Genomic DNA, 26,430 nt, shown 5'->3' on the forward strand with positions numbered 1-26,430 from the left:
GATCCTAAGCAGATCACACACAAAACAGTTTCGCGAAAAAATATCGCAAAGGATCTTTCATTGGTGTAGTAACACTTCCAGTACATCGTACCTGAGACAGAGCGTGTTAGATACTGTGGCATCGTGGGTAATTCCTTTTGTAGTATACAGAAAATGGCATTCTCATACAGTTAAGAATGTGAAATAAGCCCCCCTTTTGATGAAAATGCAATGAAAATACGTTTCAAGGAAGCTAATTTAACGATGCCAATTAACCGGTCAAGTGAAAGCGAAACATTAAAAAGTTCTTGAATTCAAATTCTATTTCACTTCTGTTACACCGAAAATTTTAGGGTCGAGTGGAAGGATTAGTTTAAAACCAAGAGTAGTTATAGTGGTCTAGAGAGGTCCTAATTTTCAACAGAAACATATGTTTCTGTCTTTGAAATGTAGATTTATATACCGATGTATCAGTAGTTTTTGGAAAATACCTACTTGTCGAGAATATTTGCGTTGACGTAAGATGGATTCCTTATCCCGATCTTCAATTATAGACTCTTTCGTATTTCTGAAATACAGTCAGTAGGTAGAAGGTAGGTAGTAGTAGGTAATACAGGCAGCTAGTAGGTAGTAGTAGGTACTTTGTGAGAAGTTAGTGTGCAATTTGTCCACCAGCTATCGGAAATTCCATTGCAATTATTGGGAAGTTATTTTATTGTTCATAGAATTACTTTTTTACAAGGCCGATTCACGGAAACCGTAATCTTTCAATAAATGATGTGGAAGAACGAGTCATTGCCTGCTTATTAATGTATTTTAATCTTTCTATGTGTACCTACTTTAGAATTGTATCTCTATCTTCTATACTGAAATTTTTTGGCATTTTTGTATTGCAATTGAAGTGAAAGTCTTGACTGAATTGTCCACATTCGTTTTTTGCCCTGGCCAACCAAAGGAAAAAATACATAAACAGGTTTTTTGTTTAAATCAAACTCGCAGACAAAAATCGAGGAGCGATGAACGCGGTGAAGACCAGAAAAGGATTCTGAAATGTGATAACTATCTCATTTGAGAATGTGTCAGTTAGCACATTTGATATCTTGGAATCCATTTCAAAATCCGTATCACATTTCAGATGTTACATAATATGACAGACAGTTCCACCAGATAGCTATCACGTAAATGTGATATCGTGCTACCAACCTCGTCATTTCATGTTACCAACCTTGCGAGAAATTCTTTTGATTAGTGTTTTCGAGGTGCCATTATAGTATTACCTGAGCTAATTCTGCCATTATTTCCCCTCGTAGGAAGCGGGGAAAATCAATCGTCTCATCTCATTCTTCGGCAATAAGTCTCATTTGTGTATAATTATTGTTTTCTGCCTTTTCACCTATTTAAAAAAAGATATCGCGATAATTTAGGGTTTCTGTGGATGAGTTGGGCATTCTTGGAGTAGGTACATGCTGTATCTTCAAGCTTGAAAATTTCACATCTGATGAAGCTGAGAACTACTCCAGTGTATCTGGTAAAAAGGGATTTATTTTTCGAATCTAAATTTCTAAGAGAGTATATTTAAATAAGCTAACCACATTCTGTTTCGTATAGTATATAATTCATTGCAAAATATTTGCTTTTACGGCGTGGAAAAAGATTCGACAATGGTAGAAAATCTTAATCCTTGCTCTTGTCCCAAGATTATTTTCATGGCGTGAAAGGTATACATTATGCAGTGACGAAAAGTCGATCGTGTTGCAGGAATCGAAGGATATTATGAAAACATGCCAATATTACCACTGAATTACCGGTGATGGTGGCTGAGAAATGTTGGGACCTAGGTTACGGCAATTACGGGCGATGGAGCTGTTAGTACGTGTTAGAGATTGCTGAAGCTGTGGCGAAACTAATATACAAACTAAAACCGCGCGGGCGCGAGTACCTGGTATGGTGACGTTATCTGCTTATTAGCTCTCTCCTTCACTTAATCTAAGACCGTTCATGGCCGTGGTTTCATTATGATGTCAGCTCAATTCCGAGGTACTTTTAAGTGAGCAGGGTGTGTATTTTAAGTAATGAGAATGAATCTATCTAAAGACAATATTTTAGAGATCAAAAAAAGCTACTAGAGTTTTAGAGAGCTTCAAAACTCTAGTAGCTCCCAAAGTATGCTTTCCGCTTCAACTTACACAACTTTTCAGTGGCGCCGACTCCATGTGGCCTGAGGGGGTCCGAGCCCCCCCAAAAATTCGTAATGGGTGTTAGGAAAAGATATATCAGGATTATCGATTTTCCACGGAGTGCCCAGATATCGAGATTCGAGTTGTCAGGATAAATGGAAATGAACTTTCATTGGTTTCTCCTATTATCACGCATAAATAAAATAAATTCTGTCCTGAATGTTCTATTGATTGTTCGTTTCGTCAATACATTTGGTGTTGACAATATTATATATTCTGCGCTTTCTAGTTATTTGAGAGTTAAATTAGATCCCCAAAATTGTAGTGAGTAGACACAAATCGAGTAGACACAAAAGTGTCCGAAAGATTGGCTTTAACTCTACCGACCCACCTGTACACAGTTATGTACATTTTTTTAGAGATGTGCCAATCGGTCCATGCCAATCTGTTAGATTTATTTATATATTGGGCTGCGATATTTCAGTATTTTTTACGTACCACACATCCATAGTGAATGGTTCCAGTCTGAGCTACCATAAGCCACATTTTGAAGTGATTCAAAGACTGCAAAGCAAAGGTTTTACTTGGACACCACTGGAGTTCTCTCGCTATCCACTTACTTGTGAGGCAGTTGTAGGCTGATGAAGGTGAGGTTGACCCGCGTTCTGAGCGAAGACATGGTCACGAGGTATTTGCACTGTCTGTTCGGAGGGTATACTCCGGGATGGCCAGGGCTGGCTAGAAGACATCCGGCTGCAAAAAAATTGGAGGCAAAATTTTATCAACCCATTGAAAATATATATTGGTCAAATTTTATATTAAAACCAATTTCAAATACACGGTTTGGATTCCATGCAATGGATACTAACAAGTCAAATTGTATGACAGATTGTGAATATTGACAGATTGTCCGATATTTTGAATGTTAGAGACAGCTCTCAATTAAATCCTAAAGTGAGCATACGATTCAATCACTGCGATTTCTGTTTAAGCGTGCATTTCATGACCACGATTTTACGACTCCATGATTCTTTAGACACCATGTTAGCACCTCATTTGGTATAACGAAGTATTACCCCCATGGTTTCAGCTTTTAAAATTGTCATCAAATGTGTCTACCATAGATATTTTCTTTTCATATATTATTATATGGTCCTTTTAAGTCTGGCACTCGTAATCTCCTTTGGCAGCTGAACATACGCTAAATGGATTTTTCGCGAATTTCTCACTATTTTGTCCTAAGCGACGTTAAGATGTCTTCATCAATGTACTCAGTCATTGCATAAATAGAATATCTTCCCACCATATGAGCCATGAAGTATTACTTTTCATCAAAACTTATTTTTTCACGAAGTGCCTGCGTGTGTACCCATTGACTACGGTCGAAGACATTCCACGTTAACTCAAAACGCCGTTCAACCCGATCCTCTTCGGTTCCTTTCAAATAAGGCTATGAAACCAGCCTACCTTAATCAATCTTACCTCATTCACAATATTTCAATGATGACTCATGCGTGGAGATGAAATCATAGGCAAGACATTTAAATTTTAATAACCAAACACTCATTGTATTATTCATGCGCAAAGCGATTGTGAAATGACATTTAGTTCATTCAAAAAAATGATGCGGCCCAATTTACAGCATAGCTTTAACATATTAGTAAAAAGGTAGATATAATCAGTGGCGCCGACTCCATGGGGCCCGAGGGGGCCCGAGCCCCCTCAAAGATTCGTTTGGGGGAGCGGAGCCCCCTCAATAATTCAAGAAAATAATTAAGTAATATAATGCTTTGTGAAATCACAAAAATATATTGGTGATTTTTATTTCCCATGTTTGACAATAGTTACCTTTTAAAATAAATTCAACAATGTGTGTTGAAGCAAATAATTATAAGGTTAAGCAGTTTAACCCATTATAACCCAATGTTGCTTCAAAGCAACATCAAAAATGTATAAATTTTCAGCTCTTTTTAGGAAATATCTAAACTAGGTATTATTTTGGGGTGTAAATTTTGATGACGAAATATTTATCTGCCTCGACAATAATGATCGAGTGCAAAATTTTCATCTATTCAGAATAAAAAATCTTGAAATTTGATTTCTACCCTTAAGCAGCTCTGAGTTATAAAGGGTTAACTGAATCAAGTGGTGTGAATCATGGTAGTGTTTCGGTGCTGCGACACACTTTGAATTTAACCTCTTCCCGGGGCAAGACCTCCGATATATTTTTTATAAGTCCCCCCCCCCAATATTTTTTATAAGTCGGCGCCCCTGGATATAATCCAGGATAATTTGATAAGAATGAGGGCAGATTTAAACTGAAATTTATTTATTTATTTTATTTTTTATTTATTTTATTCTTAAACCACCGGATACAGCTCTCATTGGCCATTTTATACCGGGGTATTCAACAAATTTAACAAGTAAACGTATACGAACTACCATGCCCTGGACCGGCGAAACCTACCCAGGCGGGACTCGAACCCGCGACTCCTTGTTTGGCAGGAGAGGATTTTACCCCTCCGAGACCGGAAATAGCATGACATTTATTTTATACCGAGGCCGGGTATTTTTATAATTTACTTCATATTCTCATCCTGATGTGGCAGTGGTTATCGGCGTGGATGTCCTTCCTAGCCTATAGAAGCCTCTTCCTTATCGAAAGCGAGCTCCTTCGCGTCTCTGATTTCCTTCTGCGCATTCCGTCTGCACTCCAACAACTTTCATTTGTTCGCTCTCACTCTTTTGTTTCTCGTTTCTTTCTCTCGTCTCCCGTGCCTCTTTCTCGTCTTACGTTTTTCATTTTCTTCTCCTGTTTTTCTGCCGCGACTTTCGCTATCAAGCTTCCTCCAACACCTTTCCTTGTTAAAGCATCCCCTGTTCTTATATATTGTTTAAACGAGTGTTTTTCCAAATTCCTGGCGTTTAACGTGTACATACTGCTTATTGTTACCCATATATTACCAACCGTAGAAATACAACGCCCAATTGTGGCCCTAGTAAGTAATGAGAAATGTCAAATAGTTTTACAACAGATATCAACCCAGTAACTCTACACCAAATTTGGAAAACTTTGTAAAATTTGTGCGTATATACCTTTGAGTTAATGTGTAGAGCTGTATTTGTAATGTTAGCACAGTTTTTTAACATATAGTTTTGCAAAGGGAGAAAAAAATAGGATTACACTGTGATGCAACGTGTCCATTTTGCATGAACTTTTTAACTAAATACAATTGACGTTGGATATCTCACTACATTCCTCTCTTCAATTTAACGAAAAATTATATTTTATTGCTACAGCTTCTGAAAATATCAGACTGTCAAAATGATTTTGCCAAATCCCTAAAAAATTAAAAATATTTCGCTAAACCATCCACCACAACATTTACCGAAGTACCGTTGTCTCGCGGGTGAGTACATAAATTGTTTTTTTTACATATTTTACATGAAATTTAATCAAGGTCTCATGCGAAAAAAGTATAACAATGAAATAAGTATGTAAACAGTAAATTCAGAGCAATAAAATTGAACAATCCCAAATTCGGGCTCAAATTGTTCTGATGATGTGAAGGTTAAAGAGTGAAAATTATACTGTGTCACTCCTTTTATGGTTTTTCTGCCACGACTGTGGCATTTATAATATACACTGATTTCCACCTTTTCAGTTATATTATCTTAAAATTATTCCGCCTGCATATGATATTCTTCTAAATTATACAATAAAATAGAGCTCACAAAAGACAAATAACGAAAAATTAGATGGGGAAAATATAGGAAAGGGCGGATACAATAATAGTGAAAATAACATGAGAGTATAAAAGAGAAGACGTAAAAAAAGAAGTTGTGCACTTTTGAGGGTTTGTGCAGAGAGAAAAAATTTTTGCTTGCAAACAGACAAAGAGACATAATCCTTCACATTTTTTGGAACACTGTTCCACTATCGTTCTCCGACAGCGGAGACAGATTTTTCGTAAGTGGTCGTTCTGTGTTGGGGGAGAAAAATCAGGAGCCATTCTAGTCAAAATTTTGAACTTAATACTTCTGGCAGGAAAAATGCTTCAGGTAACTAGGTTGTTCATTTTTGAAAAGACTGAAGTACATAGGTCTACATTTTCCCGTGCGCTAAAGATAGCGTATTATTCCTAGGAGTGCCACCGGGTTAATTTCTCGAATGCGGCCAACGTTTCGATTTTCGACCAGAGTAACATGTACTATAGGGGGAAAAAAGTATCCCAACAGAGGTTGTGCCACCACTATCGCTCCGCGGGATGGTGGGTTTCCTTTCCAGTGGGTTGCTATTCTTTGGTCAGTGTGGGAAAGTCAAACAAGGCCATTTCCATTCTTCGTCGTCCAAATACGCGACCGACCACTGAGTCTCCCGCAACCCAGAGAATGACTCGTGATGGACTTCCTAGAACAGAGGCGCATTCGACGGCATCATTGGGAACGCTCCTCTGAATTTGCCTTCGCATATCTCAACGAAACGACCACCGGCCACAGCAAGCTTTCTCTTGAGGTAAACAAGGCAGTCAACGAGCAGATTCGATGGGCAACGCATTTGAATGCAGTTTACTTTGAAGAAGTTTTAGCCTTTCTGGAAGGGCCTACAGAGCCAGAACGTGTTTTCCTTTGGTTCGACAAGGATATGCTCGTATCTTGATTTGAGATGCCTTTGTGAGAAGGGGAAAAGTAGTCGGCTTATTGGAAGCAGGCTTAACATTAGCGGAAACATAGCGAAGGATGAATAAAATAGAAGTGCCATTTTCTACTAGGAGAAACGCAACAGGGAGGGTAATTTAAAAAAATCGGAGAAGAGGGAGACCTAGGTGTACAAGCGGAGATTTTGATTCTGATATAAAATACATCGAAGTGCAGCTGAGATTTCGAATTTAATAAAAGAAGATATACTGCCCCAAGTGGAGTGTGAATTCATTGGATTATGTTTTTCGTGCCTTAATTTTTTTCCACATTTATTTAGATATTTTATTTGACCCTAAAATATTGCCAAAAGTAATTTGACAGCAATAACTGACATGGTTGTTTTAATTTTACAAAATTGTTTCTCAAGCAATTGAAAAGAAAGTGATGTATCAAACTGCAAAAAATACAAGTTTTTTTCTTGGTTTTGGCCAATTACTAGGAAAAAACAAAATGTTAATTTTTTTTACGATTTATGGAATTTACCTCTAAAAATTGTGTGTGTTCATTTAAATTTGTAGCAATCATGTGCATTTCCATCGAGGAAATATTTTCGGTCGCAATTGATGTACTAAAACCTTTTAAAGTGATGATTATTTAGGTTTTTAGAGTAATTCCTGATTTATGTATGCCGTACATTTTCAGAGACGAGAAAATGAGGAAGTGGAGATGGGCTTTAATTGAATTTTAGAGAGAGCCAGAGTAGGAGTGAAGAAGGAAGGAAAGGAGGGTTAGAGGAAGATAGCGGAAAAAAGGAAGGCACAACTGCTAAGGGATATCGAATGCGTCCACATTCTGGTGAGCAGTACGAAATACGTTCGAGCCTCGGTGCGAGGCAGGCTAATTCACCGACAAGACCTTGGTGGCTGAAAAAAGACCGTATTTGAATTTACCTCGTCTCGTTTCAGGGATTAGAAAGGGAATCCATTCTCCTGCGAAGCGATGGTGGCGGCACAAACTCTATTGGGACCACAGATATATACAATAGATTGGCAGTGCCTATGCTTTCCTCACGGTGGCGCTGAAGCCGGCCGGCAGAAGAATTTTGCGCAACTAGCCATCTTGCTTTCACCGACCGTTGCTCATGTGCCATTAACACACGTGTATTTGAGAGGCTACTTTTCCTGCTTTTGGAGCTTTTTAAAAGAAGAATGGTGAACCACTGCGTTATGTGGGGGTGCACATTTAAGTATACTACGAGGGAAAATTTTCCTGGGGGCGAAAATGTGTCTCTACACGCGTAAATAATAGATATAAGGAAAGCATGGTTTGCGTTCAGTAATGTCTCCGCTTCCATCTCACAGAGCATGAAAATATTTTCCAATGCCTTTTTTTGTACGTATCGCCACGAAATTTATATCACGTGAAGTGCAGGTTATGCTCTACCTTTTTAAATTTATTGTTGGCAAAATTCACATAGTTGTAGAAATAGCATCATGAAACTGTGACACGTTATTTTTGCTGAATTGCAAATTGTTCTCGAAAACAAATTCTAAAGGTGTGTGACGGTAGCGGATATTTACCGGAGTTTCTGTAAGCGATATCATTTCAAATGCAGTAGCTTCATATCTCTAGGATCGGTAATTAATAACATGTGCATTCTCTGTCTCGGTGTCTGTGTTTTGATGACGGAATCATCATGATGTTTTCAGTTGTGTTTTCTGTGTTTACCAAGAAAAGACTTTCTCCAGTTTCCATTATGTCATGTACTTTCCGCTGTTGCATCATTACATTGTATCGGAATTTTATTTCCGTTGTAGTATTATTATTTATTTAGATATGTAGAGCGTGTATTATGAACCTTTAACTCTATCTGGAAACTTAACGAATTTCTTTCAAAAGCATAAGTTTTGACTTTTAAAATATCTATTGAGTGAAATTCCGAGAAACTGAACGCCTAAATAATGGTTTGCATGTGCTCGCGGTGAAATGACGCGGTCACATTCATTATAATTCAACCTTTCCATGTAGTACTTATCAGGTACTTGATCATTTTGTGGCTTCTATATAGAACATGGTGTCTGTTATAATCACTTATCCCGGTAAGATATAAATTCTAATTAAAAACGTACCCCTTCATGATGTAAGATTTATATTATAGTCTGCTTCCCCTTCGAATATTATAACAACATGAAACTGATTATTGATGATAATGGATCAAATCGTTGAGTTTTTTAAGCCAATAGCTTCTTTTCAAGTTCGCAATTGGGTGATCGTGAGGGGAAATCCAAAGCACTGCCTATATAAAATAATGTAAATTATATTTCTGATGCTTAAGGATAGGAATTCAATCGCATTGACTATTTACGACCTCAGAAAAGCATTTTACAGCACCAAGCAGCATGCCTTGCTCAGAAAGTTAGATCATAATGGGTTTAAATAGGTTGAATCAAATTTAATTACGTAATATTTTTGGCCCGATTACTTATGGCAGTGAAAGGTTAGGTAGCATTGCTTCTACGTTTTTCGTCTAATTGACAACTCTAACTGAGCAACAACTATTTGACAACAAAAATACAGTAAGTGGAAGCATCAAACCTTTGGAATTTTCGAATTATTTTGTTTTAATAGTATGACAATGTCGCTGGTAAATCTAAGGGTGAACAATACCATGTATTCACGATTGTAGGCTACCTTTCCTACACTAGCAGACGACGTAGTTAACCATTTTCTCCATCTGCTACGCCCCTTCTACATTTGGGACACAATATTTTTTTTCGAGATAACTCATGCATTTGGATTACAATTCCATAATATTGAGCAGGAACCGAATTAGTATTAATCTTAGCTCAGCTTATATTACCAATTTCATAACTTCGTCACGGTTATGTTCCGCTCAAAGATTGGTTAATTTACCACGTAAGTGTCACGATCGGTCCCTTTCTTTTTAATTGGATACATATTAAACGTAACTTCTTCACCTCATTGGAATCAAGAAGAGTGTTCCAGAGCCTTGATGAAGATGCAGGAGTCCATTGTTGAAACGTCGCCACATTATATTATCTAATACGGTGGAAAACCCGAAAAGAATAAACTCCTCACTACCTGGTTTAGAAATTCCTTGAGCTGCGGGGATTTTACGATTAAGTGTCGACGGGCAACTTCGGAAAAAACGTCCGTTCGATCCACTCTACTAACCCTTATCCGCTCTCCCGCTATACCCTTCTCATCAGTGCCAATTCCGAAATTCTCTCTTTCTTTCTTGGGAGGGACAACCCTGCCTTCCTGCCCAAAGTAGTCCCTACTTCGCTCTGAAGAGGCGCCGCATTCCATCGTCCAGATACGAACCTTACGATCGCTTTTTTCTATGTTCCCTAGTAACAAAAACTGGAAGGGGTTAATGAATTCTGGGAAGCGGAATAAATAGCGATGGGAGTTGCAAGAAAGAAATTATCTTCAGAATATCCCAGGCGAAGAGAGAATTCCAGCGAAAGAAATAACTGCTTACAGCTGGAAATGTATGCATAGGAGTAAGGGAACAATTTATCAGAATTTATACTTGGAGCATGCTTCTCTATGGAAGTGAGGGATGAAAAATGACAGCTGCGGAGAAATCAACGATATTTCTGCCTCGAAATGTGGTGCTACAGAAGAATTATTAGGATCAAACGGATCGACGGAGTTAGCGATGAGGAAGTCCTATGAAGGGTAGGAGAGGAGAATAGTCTCATGAAAACCTTGATGAGAAGACGGTACGACCTTAAAGACAATTATTTGGGGACAAGTGGACGGCAAGACCGGAAAGGGATGACTTCCAGCAAAATATGGAGAACAGGTAAAGAAAGATGTGGAAGATAAAAAACACGTCGGTGTGAAAAGATTAGCTGATAGGAGAACTGAGTGGAGAGCTGCGTCTAACCAATGTTGGTATTGTTGACCAGTGATTATGATGATGATGCTGACTAACTGTCACAATTAAAGTGGATTAATATTAACAAATTTTCGACATGCTTGGTTTCAAATCAAGCAGAGAATTGCTATTAAGTTTAGTTAAAATATCTTTTAATGACAACGCCTAAAAAAATTGACTAATTGACCAGGAAAGTTTCGCTAATCTGTCTGCTATCGGCATAGTTGCTCTCCCCTTGGAACTTCGTGAAAGGGTCAAGAGAATGACGAGGGTCTCTTCTACCTGCTCTGCCACTCGCAAAACTTCCGACCTTCGAGCATTTTCCGCAATTCGTGATGATAACCCCCCGATTCTGCCTCCAATTGAGGTAAGCGTAGTTTTTATTTGATGGGCGCAATTCAAATGAGTTCATATGATGAAAATTATGACACAAAGACGGGAAGACTACACCGAGTCGGTAAGATAATACAAAAGTAGAGAGATATGTACGTTTTTAAGTAGGCTCTTGAACCTTGAATAAGATTTCGAGTCAAAAACTTAAGGGACCAAAAGGGTATTTGCGTTGATTATAGAAATCAATGAGATGCTGAGGAAGTTAGAGAGAGAATAAGCAGATAGGAGAGAAAGATATCATGAATATTTAAATCGAAGGAGAATATTGAACAAAATATGTAGGTAGGGTAACCAGCTTAAAACACAATGAGTTTGAATGATAAAATTATCAATTATAAATGTACAAAAAATTAAAAAAATCGAAATTCAATATGAAAATGCTGCATCGCACGCCTTAATAATATCGATTGTATAAATCTGTGTCCAATCGTTCGCGCAAATATGAATTTTCACGATATTTCTCAACGAATCTCAAGAGATAAGAATCTTCGATGAATACCATCAATTACTCCAAGGAATAAGTAAAGGGAACACTGTTCTTAATCCTTAGAGTGGCAACCGGTTTTCCAGGTACTATGTCAAAAGTGCCGCGGCGTTTTTGCTGATTTTGCAGTAGGTTAGGAAAAAAATTAGGTCTCAAAAAACAACTAAAGTTATATATTCAAAAACTTTAAGAAATCTTTAATATATGCGGCGTCACCATTTTGAAGTATTATTTGAAGAACTTTCGGTGATATGAGTTAATTTTTTATAATTAAAAGAAAATAGTTAGTGTTAAAATAAAATTAATATGAATATTGAATTATAAGTGAACTATCAGCATTTAAGAGAGACATAGCAGGAGGAGCTCTATCTCGCTCCTGGCACTTTTCGCGAGAGATAGGAGGAGGGCAATAGTGCTCCCCGGCACTCTAAAGGCCGTTTTACACGGTATACGGAATTGCGCAATCTGACGTACGTGCGAAGGCGCAATCAAAATTGCGTCGTGTAAGGCGGTGAATTGCTAGAACACATGCGAGAATGCTTGGATGCGAGACGGCAAAATAGCCCCTGTTCTAATTTTGTTCATGCATTCGCGCAATTCCACGCCATTTTAGAAATTAATGCAGCTCTAACCTGCGCAATTCCGTGCCCCGTGTAAAACGGCCTTAAGGGTTTATTTTCTGTAAACATTTTATGTTAATAATAAAGCAAATGAAATACGGTCGCACTTGGATTGAATTTGAGGACGCTAGTTTTGTCCCTCGTCTGGCTAGTTGTTTCCCGAGGAAGTTTCCCCGAAAGGCGACCTTAGAAACCCTCACGGCCGTGATCCGAATCCTGCGCTGCCGCCGCTGCTACAAATGTCAAGCTGCCCTAAACTCTTTCCTGCCATTTGGTTATTAAACCCCGGGCCGCGACCCATGGTAATGAGGAAGGATTTCCAGGAATTTTATTAAAAAGGGATTTTATTGGAAACGGTGGAGAGGTGACGTCATCGGGTAGGGAGGGTGGAGGGGGTAGAGTCGTGAGTTTTTGGGGAGTAGATGGAAAGAAAGAAGGGGGCGAAGGAGGGGAAAATAGATGGGGCGGAAAATTCGTTGGGAGTTCGGAATGACGGGAGCGGACCGCGAACGGAATTCGTAAAGCGAGCGGGGATGGCGTTATAATTATGGGAACGGATCCATTGGACCGGGAATTCATCAGATGGGTAATATTGGGCGAAGGGAGGCGGAGGCGGAGGGGGGATGTTAGCGGGGAAAAATGCTTATTCAACCCTAGCGAGGAGAAAAAGACGAAATACCGAATGCCTGCGAATATTCCACAGCTCCAAATGCCTCCTGATTTTTTTCGCTGGCCCATAAAAAAAACCAAGAAACATTAATAATGTAACGTCTCTTTTTTGCCTCATGCTGCGTCGAAAATTTCAACTCTCTGCCCTTCATGATATAAATTCCTTCGTTTTCCATTACCAACGCCCATTACTCAAGGTAATTAACTTTCAATGCGATTTCCTACCTCTTTCCATCCTCTGTTCCAGTTCAACTTTTGCCACATACTTCTTTTAATTATTCCCTTCGCTCCTCTGGATATCTGTTGCTGCCTCACCGGGGAAGAATTTTAATTTTCCCATTGAGTGACATCCTGAGTGACGGAGTTTTTGAACTGGTTGCCTCAGCAACGGATAGCAACGAAACAATCTAATTTAATTTTTTAAATTTCGTTTTCGTGACTCTTAGTAAATATATGTGGGCTTCATGTATGAACGGAAATTATTTCGATTGCTTCAAGCTTCTCAACCACGGAGTGTTTATTTCCTCGAGACCTGCTTTTCCATTAGGTCACGTCGTGCACTTAATACCCCGAAGATCTCAAACAACCTTCCCAAATCTGTCTTATTTTGTTAAATTTTCGCGCAGGTATTTTCTCAATCACACAGTCACTCTCGGAGTGCTTATTTTATTTAATGGTCCTCAGGATTTTCTCAAACACAAGCTTTTGTCAAACCAATCCGTAAGAGACTACTGTCTAACTCTCGCATGTTCTGTTGTATAGCCTTGTTATATAAAAAAGAGGTATTATGTCCACATTTTCGTGGATTGTGTGATAAATATTATCGTATTGTAGCGGTAGAATTAAGTATCTTATAACTACTTACTCTTTTTTCTAACTTCTTTATTCTTCCTTTATCCTTTTAAAGGTACAAAATATTACATGAACTTCCGTGTTTTCTCTCTTCTCTCCAAACATAAACAACCACCCATTATTGGTTATTCTCCATGACAACTTGGGTGGAGTTATAAAGGGTTCTCTATAACATTAAAACTTACACGTCAATGTTTTAATCGATTAACAAATATGTCGCTATTGTTACGAAAATGAAATAATTTAGATGCAATGATGGAAAAATTTAGATAGAATTTAGCTGAGATCTTAGTTAAGATAATATTTCAGTGTCACGGTGCATATCCTCATAACTATTTTTTTTGCATCGATCAAAGAAACGAATTATTTCTATTGTTCCCTCTATTGTGCACTAATTATCTAACTAAGAAAATTTTTTCTATTCGTTCGAGCATCTCCATTGCAGTAATGGCTATTGCGACTCGCACAATTATTATATACATCATAAAGCATGGACATCTTACTATTTTGCTGTTAGCGGAAAAATACAACATTAAACGCATCAGTTACTTTTACACTTCTTATTAAGACTTTTGGGTTCAGCTTTAATTTATATTGCTCTATTATTTTAGTATTTTTTTTGTTTCTAAATTTAGACTTCCACATGCAGGTGTTGGTGAAAAAGCGGGTTTACAGAATGAGTGAATTCCAGCATCAGCATTGGTTCTTTAGCCTGTTCTGATTTCCTTATAATTCTTCCGTTTGCATATAAATGACTTCATTTTCCATCTGGTAATTAACATTAAGTCCAGGCTGAAGGTCACGAATATAATACTTATTACAGACATTTGGGATTACAATCTAACTACTCCAACAACACAGCCTCACCAGGTTACTCTTATATCCGTCTGTCCTATATCTTCACCTCCTTCTTATCATAGGCTATTTATTAATAATGTCATTATTTTCTATTTAAAATAACTGTTGCAAGAAAATTAAGAATATATAGAAATACAAACTCAATGAAATTTTCTCTGTATTTATACATGAAAATCGAAAAAAAGAAATCCAAACGAAAGTTATTAGAATGGTAGCACAAAAAAATAAATGGATAGAATAAAATAAAATTACTTTGTTCTGTTCCACGCATATTGTAAATAGCACGACCCGGGTTTCAGCATCTCATGCTATGTACCTGATGATATCTCCATGAGATGCTGAAACCCGGGTCGTGCTATTTAAAATAAAGTGTGGAATAGAACAAAGTAATTTTATTTTATTCTATGATGAAGCAGTTTCACAAAGTAACGCCTGAGACCGTGTCTTATAATAAATGGATAATATATAAAAAACTTTACCAATTCTTAATGTATAAGGGGTATTCACATATATTGATTCTGAAATTTATGAATAATCGTAGATTTGAATTTCTCTTTTTCGCAAACATCACTTTACGACAGCAACGTTACATTGTGACTGCGTAGGTTTCCGCAGTGTCGAGGTTCCAAAATCTCAATTCATCCGGTGCTATTGCGTCGGTTATATCTACACAGCAGTGGGTAAACACTGCCTTGGATATCTGAATCTTTTCCGTGGTTACGCGATAAACAGCTGAAGATTTTAAAGCGAAAATTTCGCTCACATAAATTATTGATTTTTATCGCGTAGCTGAGGAAATTGGCGGGGAAACGTAATTTTTAGTTGACGAAAAACTCAATTATTTAAAACTTTTGTAATACCTTGGTTTTGTTTATATCCCCGTTACTCTCCTATGAGTATGTCCTATATCTTAAAACTGTAGTCATCAAGAAACAGCGGACGCGGTATCACCGAAAGAATAGAGATTTTGCAGCAACGTTACATATTAGCACACACACACATTGCACATTTTCAATTAATTCCTCCAGTTTCCAGGTAGGCTTCCGCGGAGATTATGATGATGTCTGGTGGTTTTTCCGGGTATTCTTCCGCGTTTATCCATTTTGTAGGACAATGTTTTTACTGGAACGTTGGCGAAATATTGTCCTACAAAATGGATAAACGCGGAAGAATACCCGGAAAAATCACCAGATATCAATTCATTCCTCCATCTATCCGCCTGCGTCTTACCTAGTTCCTTTTACGGTCTAATCCCTCCTGTACGTTTCTCTCTCCTTTCATCCATTTAGAGGCACTATGATATTCTCCTAGCCTCCTCCTCCTCCCTCAATCCACCCACCCCCTTCCCCCTCACCCCTTCTGCCCCGCAGCGGAAAATCAATCCTTGGTTATAACCGATTTCGCGGAGGCTGTTTTGGGCGATCCCTCTCCATATCCGGATTGAGGGCGTCGACTGGGGGAGTGGTTATATTTTTTAAGCTCGGTCTGCCTTCGAGAAAAGGTTTCCTGGGCTAATATTCGTCCCCTCTTGTGTAATACATTATTCTTTTTTACGTTTCCCCCGTGAGCTCTAGAAATGTGATCTTTTTTATTTTTTTAGGGAACGACCGCTGTGTTTCGGGCCAAAAGGGTACATTTATATCCTACTTTAATCAGGAGTAGACCCTTGGGGGATATTATATTTTTTTCCGCACGAGTTTGTAAAAGGGAGAAATAACTCCGTTGGATGAATGGCTCCGGATTCTGCTTCACCGTATTCTGATTCACCCGCATTTGAGCACTTCCGTTAGTGTCCGGGCGCCACCTTCGCACTATCACATTGACACTCCAATATATAGTAATATAAGTGACAAATTACCGCGTTGTTATTAAAAAATTCGGTTACACTTCACTAAACAGTGGGGAAATCTCAAGTTAGAGTTGCAATGTGGCTTGGTGAACTTGAAGTGTGAAAATGCCTCGACACTGCCTTGGATATCTCAATCTTTTCCGTGGCTACGCGATAAACAGCTGAAGATTTTAAAGGGAAAATTTCGCTAATATAAGTTATTGATTTTTATCACGTAGCTGAGGAAATTGGCGGGAAAACGTAATTTATAGTTGACGAAAATCTTAATTATTTTTTTTTGTAATATCTTGGTTTTGTTTATATCCCCGATTGTGTCCGCAAAAGTTTTTAAGCACGCATTCTGTTCTCTAATTCAAAGTGTCCGGTAAAGTCCATTAATCAAGTACATATTTTTCATTATTTGAAATGTATTTTTCCAATTTACAATGTCAAGCATTTGAAGGTTTAAGCATATTTCAAATTGAAATTTCAGCCATAAATATTTTTGAGTGACACTTTGAAGCACTCGCGTTCATGTTGATTAATTTAGCAAAAAACTGTCATGTCAACGTTTATAATGGCTTGAATGGGCACGATAAAACACAAAAACATCGGAGAAACGTGGAATTAACGTGAAGGGAAACATATTGTCACATTTAAACTTAATTCAGTGAAGAGCTACCGCTTAATGAGAAGTTTATTTCTGCCAATGAGTGAAGTTGTCCAGGCGGTTAGGTACTACCTATTTTTTTAGTATCAGGAAAAGGGTATTACGATTTCAATGGAAGTGGTATCGAGAAAATGTGGATATGAGGAAGCCAGAATGTGGTGTGACATTTTTGTGTGGTACCTATAGGAGCGGCAGTGAGGTGGAATGTCTGGGAGCATTTCTATATTTCGATCATCTTTTTTTCGCGTCGCTGTGGCCCCATTCCGGACGTGTGGTTCGGATGAAAGAGAAATCGAGAGCCATCCCTATCTGTAGCGAAGGCCGATTGCACACGAGCGAATAGGAGGAGACCGTCTCCACACGCGAACTTGTTCCATCGGCTGCTGCAAGCACTCAGTGCGAAGGCGGATGACAGCTAGAAGACACTCTGTGATCCCAAAATGTCTGTAATAAGTAGTATATTCGTGTGAAAACTCTTCTCTGGATACGCTACGCAACGCTGAAATTTCTCAGATTTTATTGGGTCTCAAGTTCCCAGCTGTTTTGGCTGTCTACTAAGAGTTTCTTGACAACTTGTAGTTTCAGGCGCTAATATTCTCGGTGTGATCATGGCATAGTTTCTACGGCTTGATTAAGTGGGGGTGGGAATATGGGAAGGGATTAGGGCAGTTTTGGGGACTTTGTGTTTAGCGGATAGTGATGGGGTATAATCCCAAAGAGTTTTCAGTGGTTCATTCTACGTCGCTGCGAAGGATTTTTCAAACCGGGGAAGGTATGATTTTAAGACGGAGAGGAGTTGTTTTCAGATCTTTCCTGATGTTTTTGTATGACACGAACCAAGGTGCAACAACAACTTTTCTAATGATGACGTTTTCGGCAGATTGAATGCGTTTTAGATGCGTCGCAGCAGCGTGGAGCCATGGCGGGGATGCGTAAGACACTCTTCTCGGGATACCGCGCGGGTAAGATTATGTAAGATCGCCGACGTTTCGGGTACCGACTCGCTACCCATTCTCACGGCTACATATAATGTAATATGTCATATAATATAATTTATCTTATATAGCCTTACCCGCGCGGTATCCCGAGAAGAGTTTTTACACGAATATTACAGACATTTTGGGATCACAGAGTCAGCGTCCAGCTGCCATCCGCCTTCGCACGGAGTGCTTGCAGCGGCCGATAGAACAAGTTCGCGTGTGGAGACGGTCTCCTCCTACATATAATATAATGTAGCCGTGAGAATGAGTAGCGAGTCGGTACCCGAAACGTCGCACAGTGGGCTACAATCGAAAAAAGCTGGCCAAAACCTCAAAAGCGATTTTTTTGAGATAGGAAGTTGAAACTCAGCATAAATATTCTCAAATAAATTATGCATAACTTTCCAGATTATTTATTTCCTGTGTTTTCACGTTAAAAAGATATGTGAGGTCATATTTGGACAAATTTAGCGTAAAACGACCACCCTCAATTTTTTTGAAAATTGCCAACTTTATCCTCGTGCAGTGGTTTCATGAATAGTGTTATCGACAAAAATGTCATACCATCTTAATTGTCACTTCTTTTTCTTCCATTTGAAAGGTTTTTAAAGATTTTGTTTCATTAATAACCATAGATATACAACAAAATGGCGGAGCCTGTTTTCAGCCCAATTTTTTTTACATAAACGTAGAGAAAAATTAGATATTGCCACGAACTTCCGTCAAGTGACTGATACCACATCGTTCCATGAAGCTTCTACATTGTGGCTCTAAAGTAAAACCTTGCACCAACTTGCAACCCCGAATTTTAAATCGTTTTTTCGAGCGTGCGGTCGACTCCGGTTCTGGCCGGCGCGGCGGCGGCGGAGAGTATGGCGACGCGGCAAGCGTGTGGATGCAATATGGTCTCATTCATATGGGCGGTGGTGTTTCTGTATAGAATCTTTAGCGGTTCTCTACGGACAAACGAAATTCTCCCTCTTTTCCGTTTTCATATTCCTCCTCGCCCCTCACGAAATAACTCTCTGCTTCACTTTCCGCGATTCCGTCTCTCAACGCTCTCTGCTCTACCGAACCCCCTCCTTGTTTAATTCCATTGCTTCAAAAATCCCTTCCCTGGACCTATTTTACTCTGCCGCTAGTTGCTAAGCCACCTTAAAATGCCATCTGTATAATTCACCATTGTCTATTCAATAGTGCCCCTTCTTATGTTTAAAAATTTTGTTTTCTGTTAGTTTTTATTTTCTGTGCTATTGTTTGTTATCCATTAGGTATTATTTATTTAAGGAACAGCCAATTTAAAAGCCTTTGTGCCGTTTTTGGTGATGAAATAAATAAATAATATAATGTAGCCGTGATAATGGGTAGCGAGTCGGTACCCGAAACGTCGGCGCTCTCATATGATCTTACCAGCGCGGTATCCCGAGAAGAGTTTTTACATGTTGTTCGTCGGGAAAGTGTAAAATCATACGTAGTATATTCGTGCCCTTCAGCCTGGACTTAATGTTACTCACCAGATGGAAAATGAAGTCATTCATATGCAGGGAAAAGAATTATAAGGAAATCATAACAGGCTGAAGAACCACTACTGATGCATTATTTTCAGGAATTCACTAATTTTTTAAACCCGTTTTTGCACTAGCACCTGCATGTGGAAGTCTAAGCTTCACTTTATTCTCATCTCGAGTGGCCTGAATCGTGGCGGATGGGGTGGTTACATCGTCACAGGTGCAAAAACCAATCTTGGTGTCAAATTTTATTTTTTTAAATGCTACTATTATTCTGTTTAAGTCCTCTAATCAAGTACTTATTGCTTCACGATTAGAAATTTTTGTTTTCAAGTTCGAATTAACTGTTTTATATGTAACGTATATAATTCACACTCAAAGTATAAATTATGTGTTTTAACATATTCCCGAAAGGCTATTACGAACGATTATTGCGTGAAATCTTTGCGTAAAAAGAAAGCAGTTTTTATATTCCTCAAAAATCGGATTCTACGAAGACTTCCCGTTTACCGAGAAGACTTCACTCCAATAATTCGCCGGGAAATAATTACCTCATATTTTATTATAGCTATGATATGAATAAAATTCTTGGAATTGAACGGTGGCGTAAAAAATTAACAGAAAGAAAAACTGCTGTTGGAAGATACCAGCCTCTACCATGAACGAGCTAATCTTTCCCTCCAAATGTGAAAAATCCAGAGAGAAAAAATCTTTTGTCTTGACCGGGACGACTCTCCCGAAGGGTGATCCCGGTCAAGGCGAATGATTTTGTTTCTGTGGATTTTCCACGCAATTGTGCATTGCGGGTTACTCCCGTAAAGTTATCACCGTGGCTATTCCCGGTATACTTAAAATTTCCCTCCTTGACGGTCTGCTAGTCAGGGCCGACTCCATGCAGAATATCTGGGCATTTCTAAGTGCATGAGGCGGATGCAGCAGTCGGTGGGGTGGCCAGAAGCATCGCATTAAATGATGGAAATGATAAGCAAGTGCCCGGATTGTCTCGAATATCGCCCATCACAAGTGGAGCCATTGAGACCGACGGAGACACCTGCGCGGCCCTGCCAGATGGTAGGAATAAACATTTACCACAGTCGAGTGCGTGAAACTTAGTCATCGTCGGCTATCTTTCAAAGTACACGGATTTTGAAAATACGCGGGCCCCGGTATCTAGAGTATATAATCTTTGTTTAGAGTCATATTCCAACACCCTAATCACTACACCACATTTACAGATACTTGTATTTCTTTTTGAAGGGACTACATTTCACTTGTAAATGTTTAACTGCGTTTCTTGATTATTAGTTATGAAATTGAGCTGAATGTTAATTAATTGAGATTGAGTTTGAGCAATAGACGATTACATTCAACGCGTAGCGTATCTCTTGCTGACTAATACGTATGTTGACTTGTATCCTAGCGACTGGCGCGCCGATATTTATTGCGACCGGTGGGAATCAATGGAACCATGGGAGGGGAGAATCCTGTGTGGAGTATTTATGGTCTGAATATTCCACGGCGGAACTGTTGATTGGACGTAGGCTGAGAGCGTTTCATTCCGTCTGTTCCATGAAGTTGAACAACAAATAGCCCAGCCTTACGGCTGCTAGGGATAAGAATGAGGTCATCATGGGGAGAAGGAAGGAGGACTACGACAGACGACACCGGACAAAGAAACTGCTCCAGTTGACTGTGGGAGCCCCGGTTTGTGTGAAAGGTCGTCCGGAGTATGGAACGGTTCACGGAGAATAGGGGCCATCCCCGGTCCTATCCGATTAAGACATGTAGTGGAGTCATCAGGAGGAATCGCGTGGGGCTGACCTCAGCAGAACCGCTGCCGAGTGCATCGGGAGATGACGAGCCAATGTTTACGAACCTCGAGACCACATCGGAGAGCGATAACCCACCGGAGATGGGTTTAGTCAGGGCGAGATACGGACTACTCGCGAGTCCCCCACTGAGCCCTTAGTCTTTTATTCCCTTCTCTGGTTTTGTTTGGAAATTTTCGCGAAGAGAGAGATTCGCGTGTAGCCCCAGTTAACCGGCACACCAAAAAGCGGCAAGGACGCGGAGCAGACGATGAGTGACTCCGAGGAAACTTTTAAAAGGCCATGTCATTGTGCGTGTGGAAGGAAGTTTTGCTGTGAACGCCCGACTGTATAGTCGCTCGGGCTCGTCTGTAACGAAGGAGCCAAACGTGAATAAGTTAGTGTTTGTTATTCCGCGGCAACAACACATTGTACGTATATTTCTGTGGCTCTCAACAAAGTGAGATCATCGGCAAGGATTTGGTGTCCTGATTCAAACGTCTGTTTCTCGGCCACATGTCAAGTGTATCTTCCGTTTTTATCGCGTGTTATTTGTTTCTTGATCGTGGCAATGATATTATATTCGTTTGGATTCTTTACGAGTGATTGCATGTGTACTGGATTAAACCTGTTGGATTCCTGCCTGTCGTTAAGGAGGGGTATTATCCTTGGAATTACCAAATAGGTACGTAGTTTTTCAGTGCGTTTTGGAAAGTGAATGCTAATTTTTTGTCAACCTTTTTAAATTTTTTCCTTGAACATTTCGTAACTTGCAAGGAGTAATGTTGTGCACTAGGCTTGCCTTTCGAGTTATCTCTGATGGGGCTTAAAGTTGTGCTAATTATGTTAAGTTTCATGGATTTATTCTGAATCAATTCGTGAATCTTTTCTGAGACGTAACCGTGAACATTTTTTTGACTCGCTTGAGTTCGATCTCATATCGTAGTATTTTGAGGGGTAGAGTGAATAATCTATTAACTAGAAAGTGAAAAGTGGCTATATTCCGTTGATACGGGTGATGTGAGTCTGATTGAATGTCATTATCAGCGTGCGTATTCTAACTAAATATTTCAAATTTTAATACCCCTCGGTTATTTATGACTATGACACTTAAGAATGAAACGGAGCCACTTTGTCCATTTCCTTAAGCAAACTTAATCGAGGCGTCACCGTCGTTCAATTTGTCGATGAAATCATATATACCGAATTAAAGTTATTTAATACGCGAGTTATTTGCGTTAAGTCTTATCGGGATTAAAAAACGTTGAGATGAAACTATAAACAGTTACAACAATCTTGCAACTCCTGATTGGCCGGATATATCTCGGTAATTCATTTCTGTCCAATCAGGAGTAACCTGATTATTGTAATTGTGTACAGTTTCACCTCAGCGTTTATTGTTCCGTTAAAAGTATTCATTCATCCTGATTAAGATGGACGAGTCGTCCATCGAAACGTTGGCTAAGTATATACGGCGAATTACATCGGTGGATATCCCGAAAAATATCTCGCAAATACTGTTCTACAAACTTTACACGAAAGCCGATTGATCATATTGTGACTTGAAGAGGGCAGTTCTAGTCGGGAGGGAAGACATGCATAGGTGATTCGCAAAATTTATGTAAATATTAAAAATATTAATACATACAAATAAATTCAGGGGTAAGGAAATAAAGGGATAGCAACATACAATAGAAAAAGGACGAGGACAACGGTGGTAGATGGAAAAAGACAGAAAATCAGAGGGTAAAAATGCGGCCTGACTGGGACTGATTTTTACCCTCTGATTTTTGGCTTTTTCCATCTACCGCAGCACCGTTGTCCTCGTACTTTTTCTATTGTATGCTGCTATCCCTTTATTTCTCTAGCTCTGAATTTATTTGTATGTTTGCCCCTAAGGCGTCATGTGAATGAATGGAGTATAATATTAATAAATAGTAATAACCCGATGATGGCCACGAAGTCTACCCATGCGTTGAACTTTACAGTGAGAAAAATCTTCTCGGGATACCGAGGGATACAATAGAAACATACAAATTATTACCGGATTTCAAACAAACAGAACAAAGTTACCGGATATTCTATCAGCAGCTCTTGGAATAGAACTTTTAAAATAATTGTGCTTGCCAGAGCTAAGTCTACGCTGGTCCACGGTCCTCCGCGACAACAATCGGGACTCGACATATCCGGCCCCTCTTAATGCTGAGCTTCAACGGTCACTGCAAATATTCTGTCAGCAGCCGTGAGAATGAGTAGCGAGTCGGTACCCGAAACGTCGGTGCTCTTATATAATCTTACCCGCGCGGTATCCCGAGAAGAGTTTATACATGTTGTTCGCCGGGAAAGTGTAGAATCTTACATTCTTCCAGTGAGAGTTGGACTGTATATTTGAGGGGTGAGTTTGCCTTGGGAGTGTTAATGAGGGTTTTACCTTCGTCTCTGTCTGTCTTCTCTCCTTCCTCCTTGTTGGTGGCGCCTGTCGTCTTGGCCCTGGCGCCAGCCCGACCCCGGCTCTTGCACAGGTGCTCCTGGTACACCCAATCGCACTCTGCAATCAGAAACAGGAGGAAACTCTTATGCATTTAAATGATGGGACAGTGCTTTTCTTTACTTACAAGAGTGTTTTTTTTAGATAGTTGTCAAAAGGATTAGTTGAGTACTTTCGCTCCACCTGTCTCTTTTCTTCATTTTGTATTTTTTTGAACTTAAGATATGATGTGAAAAATTTCAGGTTTCATTTTATTGACTTCTTTCAACATTTTGCTGCGTCGTGTACATTAAAATGTTCTCTTCTATGTTCTCCGAAGCTGTATTCGTGAGGTAAACGTATATTTTATCATGGGTTTTTCTCTGTACCTATGAGCTGAATATTTCGAAATGGTAACGTACGTTTCAAACAATTAATACGTCGAGGGGAAAGAGAGTATATGAGTGGGTAAACTCTTCTTGGGATTCCCACCGGGTTAAATCATCCGGATAATTTAACCCGGTGGGAATCCCGAGAAGAGTACACCCACACTATTCGCCGGGAAAGTATCAAATCATATTTCAGTATATGAGAGGCCGAGCGGGAGTTATGCACCTTCTCAAAGGATTTAAGTTTTATGTTTCGGAGCAGAAAAAAACCCGCATAAATTGGCGTCATTGCATTACAAAATTTATGTCCTGTTTTGTTAAGTACTAACGATTTTTTTCTGAAATAAGCTCTGATCTTGATAGACACGAGTATACTCAATCTCTCCCTCTCTTTTTTATCGTTGCTTAAAGTCGAAGGCTGGCGTGGATCGGTGGGAGTAGAGCTCATCCCAGACTAAGGATTATGAATTTCAAAGTGAAAGAACGGGGACCACTTCTTTACTCCTGGTTATCTCGGTCCGCTAGGAATTTTATTCTGTGATATCTAATGGCTTCTCCCGAATATTAATTGGAAGGTATGTACTTAGTTTATCGCTCTATCCTCTAAGTTATCATGCTCTCCCCATTAATATAGAGGTGGCACAAATGGGAGAGACTGCTTAACCCACCAACAATCGACTCTTCATACAGTGCGCGGAAACATAGCTTCTTCTTTTTTAAATGGTCGCCATGCATTCTGTCCGATTCGTCCTGTCCATTCTCTTATCTACCTCTCTTTCTTTATCGCACATAAAATCTGCTAAACTTTCGATTTATTCTCCGAGTAAATTAATTGAGGTGCAGGCAATAAAATCGAATGAATTTACCAAAAACAGCGATTTATAGAAGGATACCTACAAACTAAACATTCGGTCAGTTGATGTTTTATCATCGGAGAGCTAGTTGTCTACTTCGAGAGGCGTGACAAACTTTTATGGTTTTGTTACCACAAACTTCATTCGCCATCATGCAATTGAACAGTGAGGAGCGTGCGTTCGCCGTTGAGGCCTATTTTTCAAACGGATGTTCTTTGATGGAAACTGAGCGCCCTTTTCGGAATCGTTTTTATTTAGCCGGAAATCAATTTCTACATGGCCAGACGCGCTTCACGCGAGACAAGAATAAAGATCGGGACTCCAAGGCCCATTGGGAACAATAGGGTGGTTTCCTATAATTTTTTTACTGCCTAAATCGAAAGATTATTACTCATGGAGTACGTATTTCACGCTTTTATATTTTTAAATAACGATATCTATTTTTCGCGATTAAATGAAAAGTGAAAAATTTCAAGAGCGCGAAAACGCGACGGCTAAGTATGAATGCTGGGAAAACTCCGTGTGACGTCATTCTGGTTCCCGCTGCCGCAAGTGAGGTGACCTTGGGCCAAGACTTTGAGTGCTGATACGACGCAGGATGCTAGCAGGTAGCAGAGTACCCTGCTAGCTGGTAGAGCTTGGCTTAAATAAGGATTATTAATACCTTATCAAACGAAGGAAACTTTCTGACCATTGGCAGTTTTAATAGGTGATTATTAGGAAATGTTTTCCTGACCTCTGTGCCTGTTATGCATGCATTGTAAATCTCAGACGATGTAAAACCTATATACTAGCATAGAAACTAAGTCCCTGTGACGTCACGTGGAGTGGCATCGCATGGGCGCCAATCTGGCCTTTTTCAAATGAGGTTAAAATTGACCATTGCCATTCGTCTGAACTGGGATTTCAAAAACCAAATAATTTATATATTATGGATACACTAATAGTGGGTAACGAATCGCAATCAATGCCTTTCGTTTTCTTTCATGAAGGAAACTACCCTATTAAGGAAGTGAGAGCGTCAATTTTGCAATCACCACGGCGCGCAGACATGCGTCTGCTCTTGAACTTTCCGATCGGTTTGCGGGGAGAATTCTTCATGATGATTTTCATCACACCGTTCCATGATATTTTACACCACGTACGTATTAACGTAATTTCATGTGTCTACTTTGTTTTAAAATGTTAGGATTATCATATTGTCCTTGACTGTGAAGTTTTTTTCTGAGTACTACCCTAGTATCCATCCCTTGCACTCAAAGAAGTGAATGCTATGCACATACGAGTCGCTTCATGTACAACTATTATCCAATGTGAAGTTGTGTAATTTTCCCAGTATGCTGAAA

General features: G+C 39.3%; 1 protein-coding gene across 4 annotated transcripts in view; it reads right to left on the minus strand.

Moving 5' to 3' along the window:
* The window catches only part of LOC124158017, a 740,388-nt gene that overhangs the window by 28,509 nt on the left and 685,449 nt on the right, over positions 1–26,430 (minus strand). For all 4 annotated transcript variants that reach the window (XM_046533161.1, XM_046533162.1, XM_046533160.1 and 1 more), the window contains 2 exons: positions 23,806–23,922; positions 2,777–2,909 (listed from right to left, as the gene is read on the minus strand). In XM_046533161.1, the coding sequence (XP_046389117.1) occupies positions 2,777–2,909; positions 23,806–23,922 (250 nt within the window). The remainder of the gene's footprint in view (positions 1–2,776; positions 2,910–23,805; positions 23,923–26,430) is intronic.

The sequence above is a fragment of the Ischnura elegans genome, chromosome 4 (assembly GCF_921293095.1).
Source record: "Ischnura elegans chromosome 4, ioIscEleg1.1, whole genome shotgun sequence".
NCBI lineage: Eukaryota > Metazoa > Arthropoda > Insecta > Odonata > Coenagrionidae > Ischnura > Ischnura elegans.